The sequence below is a fragment of the Camelina sativa genome, chromosome 11, assembly GCF_000633955.1.
Source record: "Camelina sativa cultivar DH55 chromosome 11, Cs, whole genome shotgun sequence".
Lineage (NCBI taxonomy): Eukaryota > Viridiplantae > Streptophyta > Magnoliopsida > Brassicales > Brassicaceae > Camelina > Camelina sativa.
In genome coordinates, this window is record NC_025695.1 from 43,123,006 (window position 1) to 43,129,864 (window position 6,859).

General features: G+C 35.8%; 1 protein-coding gene across 1 annotated transcript in view; it reads left to right on the top strand.

The window, feature by feature from the left end:
• LOC104728912 overlaps positions 4,919-6,859 on the top strand; it is a 2,693-nt gene continuing 752 nt past the window's right edge. Inside the window, exon 1 of the mRNA XM_019231659.1 lies at positions 4,919-6,859. Within this exon, the coding sequence (XP_019087204.1) occupies positions 4,950-6,859 (1,910 nt within the window). The 5' untranslated portion in view covers positions 4,919-4,949.

Sequence of the window (6,859 nt, forward strand, 5' to 3'; positions counted from 1 at the left end):
CCACCCCACCCCTATGGTTTCCCGCAGCTCTTCCCAAAGCCCACTATGCCGACTCACTATAGGTGCCGCGTACACTACCACTAAATGCATTATTTCTTCTCCATTCACTACTTTTGCATGAATAAACTACCTTGACGAGGCCATCACCTCCACTCTCCCACACTAAAACTCCACAACAACCACAAACTTCCACTTTGCCCTGTGGCATCCACTCGAAAGGAGTTTTCAAGCCCCAATTTTTGGCATATCCGACCATTCTCTCACCTTCCGCGTGAGTCTAATAAAATAATAGTATATCCGTGTTAAACTTCTTTAACATATCATATACCTTATTGATCTTCTAAATCTCCCCCTCTTCCTGACAATTCCATAATAAGAAATTGAATTATCGAAAGCATCTTTATTGAGCTAGGTCTCTTTATTTCTTGTGGGTCTCTTAAACATAAGTCGTTGTCTGAAATCAAATATGTGAAGAAAATTTGACTGTTTGTTTATCATTGTTTTAATCTAACAAGCCAAATGTTTGAAAAATGAGGTATGATAAAGAATTTCATTGCTAGAATCTTGGCGTGTTTGTTTTGCGTATTTCACCATTCTGCTAACTCTGGCTTTTGTCTTATTTTGATTTTGGGAAATGCTGATCGAAGAACTGGCGAAGATGATTTAACAGGTTTTGATGGCTCAACTTATGACCATTTGGTTTTGAGTTGAAAGCTTATATTCTAATTTGATATCAGAGTTTGGTCCGTATATATTCAATCGAATCCACAACCGGCCCAACCTAATAGCTGGTTTGTCATCATGTCCTAACATATTGTTATTGATGTCTAGAATAACCATCATTTTGAGAGAGTGTATTAAGTATATAATATCTCACAATGAAAATTAAGTAAGGTAGAATCTTAAATGATATATATATATATATATATTAGATATGAGTGGTTCCACTCATTTCCAGTTATTTTTGTATGGGAAGTCTATATTTCTAATAGTGACGGTCTCTCCACTTAACTTAGCGTCCCATCTGTATTGAAGGTTTAATAAGACTAATATTATCATTAAAAAGCTCTTTGCTATATTGACTCATGAGCATGTTTTCAAATATTTTGAATATACCTATGTAGGAGTACTCAACGGAAGAGAATGAAGAAATTATTGCCATTCATCGCGCGCACAACACCTGATTCGTTTTTTATATACGAACCTGTAAAATTTCAGTTAATCCGAACCTAAGATGCATGTCTAAGAACTTTCCCAATTTTTCTCCCAGACACAAGAATCAAGGAACCTTACCCTTTGCTTCCCTCCGACGCCGGTAAAGGAAAACTTTGCCGGCGTCGGGACAATAACCCGACTTGCTTGTCCTTCTTCTCGCTCTCTTAGCTATTTCTTCTTAGTTGTTTTAAAGCTTTTTTTGCTTTTTAGTTCCCCTCGACCGTTCCCCAACCGTATGCAACTTTTAGCCGATCCAAAATCAGGGAGGTCAGTGGGTGGTTGGAGCTTCGCAACTCTTATCCGCTACTCGCCTCCGTCTCGGTGAAGCTATCCAAAGAACCAGTAACGCTCAAATATAGGATTCCGATTCCCCAAGAAGAGATCTATCACCAGGTATCGTTGATGGCAGGAGCAGAATCCCTTAGTCCATCAGAGGCGAATTACCTGGTGGAGTCGTTGACGGCACACGACGATCTACTCTTGGCTTCGACTCATGTACTGGAGAACTCAAGCTCCTAGGTTTCTCTTCTGATGCTTCAAGCCCCGCTATAAATCCTCAACCACCATCTTTTCCCTCACCGGAGATGTCTGAGTCCCTGAATCCGACACCAGCTCAACCACGCCGCCGCGCGAACTCTCTGCCCCCAAATGAGGAACTAGGGTTTTCTTTGGTGGGTTCAACAATCCTCGGCCCATTAAGGTTTCTGAGCCCATTAACAAATGGTGTTTTATGAGTCCTTCCTCTGCGATTATCCAGGTTTGATCGGATCTCAAATCTCTTCCACCCTAGTCAATCTTTGTGTCGACTTATGGAACCTTTTGTTCGAAGACTGCATTTGGAATGTAAGTCACCACTGTTGCTAGCTTGGTTAAAGATTTCTTTAGAAAATCTGCTAATAGACTCACTTAAGGACCTTGCTCTTGAAGTTAGAAGCTTGAATGAAATCGGCATTATGATCCAGACTCTATGGAGCTGTGATTACTTAATCACTGGTGTGTCTTCAGGCTCCTTTCATTATCTCTTATGCTCTCTGAACCATTTAAACTGCAAGTTATCAACTTTTTGAAGTCTCCGCCTAAACATTTGAAGGCTAGTAGCATTATGATCCCAAACCAATGGAGTTGGGGTTACCACAAAATCTTCAAGTGTCTCACACCTGCTCCAAAAACCGTAACCAACCCTTTTATAACCCTCAACCAGAGCACCATCAACCGTGATCAAACCCTTGACAAAGCTCTCCTTCGGAGACCCTTGGATATGATCTCTTCTTCAACGTCAAAGAGTCTAATGACCATGACAAACATATCATCTGTCGAGTCCCTTGAAGATGTGCATTCAAGTAACCGTGACCTCACATGTTCCAAACTGCCTTTAGGCGTTTGTATTACAGCTCTCATGGACTACTACTTGATGTCTTATGTTTCTACCTTTATGTTTAAGGCTTTGGAGAAAGCTCTTCTTTGTAACTTTTTAAACCGTGGGGCTTTGATCCCTCTTCTTGTATGTGTTTTGTTTCGAATGAATGAATCCATATGTTTGAACAAAAAAAAAAGATGCATGTCTAACGATTTGATTTTAAGCTATAATCGTGTATATTAAAAAGCATATTTTCAATCCTAAGAAATTGATGTTGATTTCAAACTATATAAGTTTCTGCATCTTTATAAAAAAAAACTGTTGTTATAAATTTTGTCTGCCACTATATCAATGGTATGAATTAAGATATTACGTTGTTATAAATTAGTTGGTTTTAAAGATAAAATTTGATATCAATCATCGCACGCACAACACTTCTTTATATATGATGTAGAGTTAAAGAGATGTATGAACTATAATTATGTTTGATGTTGTGCAATTTTACGAAGAGATGTATAAATTAAAGAGCTCAAGTGGGACTTCTTTAATATTTTGTGTGATGTTGCAGTTGACATTGTCCTACGTGATCATGTCCCCCTATTTTTTCGTCCATCTCTTATTTTGAGAAAATATATAAGAAAGATCGCACTAATTAACGACTTTCTAGCTATAACCAATTTTGTTTAGAAAAAAACCTTAGGTCCTTGACCAAAATAATAACAATATAATATCCAAAAATTATTAATATATAAATCAATTTTAGCTGTATCTTGATGGATTTTATTATATACTATATAGAAGACAAGCATGCTCAATTAGCCGGATCCCAATAAGCCCCCGTAGTTGTCATTTTAAAGTTAGAAAACGAAATGGTTGACAGGTAAACTGTAAAAGTAATTAATGATCAACGATGAGATATTGTTATGTAGTGGGTGACAAGTAACGATCAATATGAGATGTTATAAGACATAATATAGAAAAATACTTATATTGTGTTCAATCTTTACGCATTTTCTTGTAGACGTTTATAATAGAAATTAGTTTAACTATTAGTTGAATAGATAATATTCTTGAAAATTATCTATTAGTTTAACTATATAGTTTTTTTCTAGTTTGGATTTGATAGACAGAACATTTAGTTTGTTCTAACTAGAAAAAAACTATATAGTTAAACTAATAGATAATTTTCAAAGTTTAGATTTTATCGATAAATCAGAAGTCTCAAATTCAGATGATCGCTTCAAATACGAAATCTAATTTAAAATTCAGATGATCGATTCAAATAAGAAAGTCTCCTCTGCAATAGTGCAATTTATATAATAATAGCAATCCTACTAACTGTATTTTTTTATGGATGTTTTTTTTTCAAAAAATTGTAATTATTTGGAAAATATGTTGTAATTTTCATTAATTTGAAAAACATAATGTTTTACGATTATGTCTTTGTAAAAAATTACATCATTTATTTAATTGTGTATTTTCGTTATGTTATTATATTCGTATTATTTTATTCCAACTCATTTTTCTACTAGTGTGTATTTTACAAACAACTATGTCTATTGAAATGTTTATATGTTTTTCTAACCGAAGAATTATAGGATGATTATAACTGAATTTGTATATATGCCATATACGGTAGAATTTATTGATCGTAAATTTTTATATATATATTCTTTCCGTTTTAAATTACTTGTCGTTTAAATTTTTTACATAGATTAAAAGAACAACTAAATTATTTATTTTGTCATTTCTTTCATATATTTTTAAATTTTTTTATTGGTCAACACATTCAAACAGTTGAAATTAATTTGATATTTTTACTAAACATATGCATCGAAAATTTAAAACGACAACTATTATAAAACAAGAACTCTTATACTTCCGCTCCCTTTTTTTTTCCAATCACAACTCTTAGTTTTAGATAATTGTGTAACAATTTTCAATAAATTTTATGAAAATTACATTTATTTATGGTAGTTCTTCATGTCATTTTTACTTTATTTGTTTGTTATTAGATCACTATACAATTTTATTGTCATCAGCAACTATTAAAATATTAAATATTACATTAAATACATCATTTTTTTGGTAGAATCATAAAATACATCATTATTAACTTTCTTTGAAATGTATCCTCTAATTATATAGTTATATAATGAATATACATTATAAGAGATTGGACAGCTATTCGAAAACAATAATGAACGACTTTTTCTTTGAGCAAAGAATATTGTAAGGACCAAGCCCACTAGCTGTATTCACAAGCTTTTAATATTAGATTAGATGTCAAGGTAAATAAATATATATGCAAGGTGGGGGAGAAAGAGATGAAGAATATCACAAAAATCAAAATCCCCCTAATATTATTGTAGCAGTCATGAGTTCCGTGGGTGTATTTCGTAAGGTGGAAATGGATGAAAAATCATATTGGATATACACATTAACACATCCCGATGAAGCACTAGCCATGAATCCTTTTTTTCTTTGTCCTCGTGCACGTCTCAAATTCCTCAAGTTCAAACTAAATATGCACGTTGATGATGATGACGATGACGACGATGATGATGGTGGTGGTGACGATAACAATGAAGGTAGTGGCAAAGAAGAAGACGACGAAGACGACGAAGACGATGACATCGATGACGATGAAGATGATGACATCGATGACGATGAAGATTATGAAATCGATGAAGATGATGGAAAAGTAGATGGTGATAAAGATGGTGAAAATGTAGATGATGATGATGCTATTCCTGAGTTAAACCCATACAATTCATCCCCGCACTTCCCAAGTGATCAGCACGACGAATCTTTACTTGATTGTGACCACCCTGGTATATGTAAACTCCCTGTAGTGCCTCTTTTTTGGTGCAACAATGAAGAACCGAGTCGTGAAGAATTCGAGTGCGGTGCATGCGAATCGGAAATGCCCAGCGCAAGCTATTTCGCATGCCAACAATGTGGAAAAAAGTTCCACAAAGAATGCGTTGAATCTCCACTTGAGATCAAACACCCTTCCCACCCCAATCATTCTCTTCGACTTTACAGTTTTGCAAGCAGGGAAATGAAGTGCATATGTTGTAAGGAAGTTGTCTTTGATATGTTTTATCACTGTACAACATGCGATTTAAGTATGCATCCGGTGTGTGCGATGAAGACGGTACCCTGTGTTTCCGACCATCCAAAAAGCCATCACCACCCTCTCACCTTATTCCCTGCACAAGCTTCTTTAGTTTGCACTTACTGTGCAATGATTGAGAAGCTTGATCCCACCTACATCTGTATCGAGTGTGTCTTCGTAATCCATGAAGGCTGTTTTGGGTTTCCGCATGTCATAAGAATATCCCGTCACCCCCACCGTATCTCTTTTACCTCTTCTCTTCCATCTGGAAATTTGTCTTGCGGAGTCTGTCGTAAACAAGTCGACAACAACTATGGTGCATACTCGTGCAAGAAATGTGATGCTTATTTTGTTCATTCAAAATGTGCAACACACAAATATGTGTGGGATGGAAACGAACTCACAGGAGTACCAGAAAAAGAAGATGAAATAGACGATGGTGAGCCATTCAAGAGGATTGCTGATGGAATAATACTTCATCCTTTTCATAGTCACCATCTACAACGTGAGATCGACAATGCTTGTGACATAATTAAGTATTGTCGAGGGTGTGCCCTTCCAATCGGTGAAGATGATTTTTATTCATGCATGGAATGCGATTTCATCCTTCACGGAAGTTGTGCAAATGCTCCACGCATGATACGACATCCTTTATATCCACATCCACTTACACTACTAGTTGCCATGAGAGGACCTGCTAATGTTGAAGGTACATTCTTTTGTGATAAATGTCATCGTGTTGGTACCGGCTTATGCTATGGGCATTCTGTAGGAAAAGATACCTTCTGTTTAGATTTGCAGTGTGCCTCGATTATAGAACCTTTCGAATATCAAGGTCACCAACATCCGCTATATTTTCCTTGGAACCCAGATGAGAAGAGTACACTATGTCAAATGTGCAAATACGAAAGCAACCTATCAAAATTAGAATGCACGATATGCAATTATTCTATATGTTATCGGTGTGCTGCCTTACCATTCAAAGTAAGGTACAAGCATGACAGTCATTTTCTCACAATTTGCGATGGGAAAGAGGCAAGTGATCAACCAGACTGGTGTGAAAATTGTGAAGGCAAAATAGAAGAAGTAAAAGAAACAGGTTATCGCCCGCTCTCATATGAGAAAACAGAAATGCGATTTTATAAATGTAGTGACTGCTGCACCGC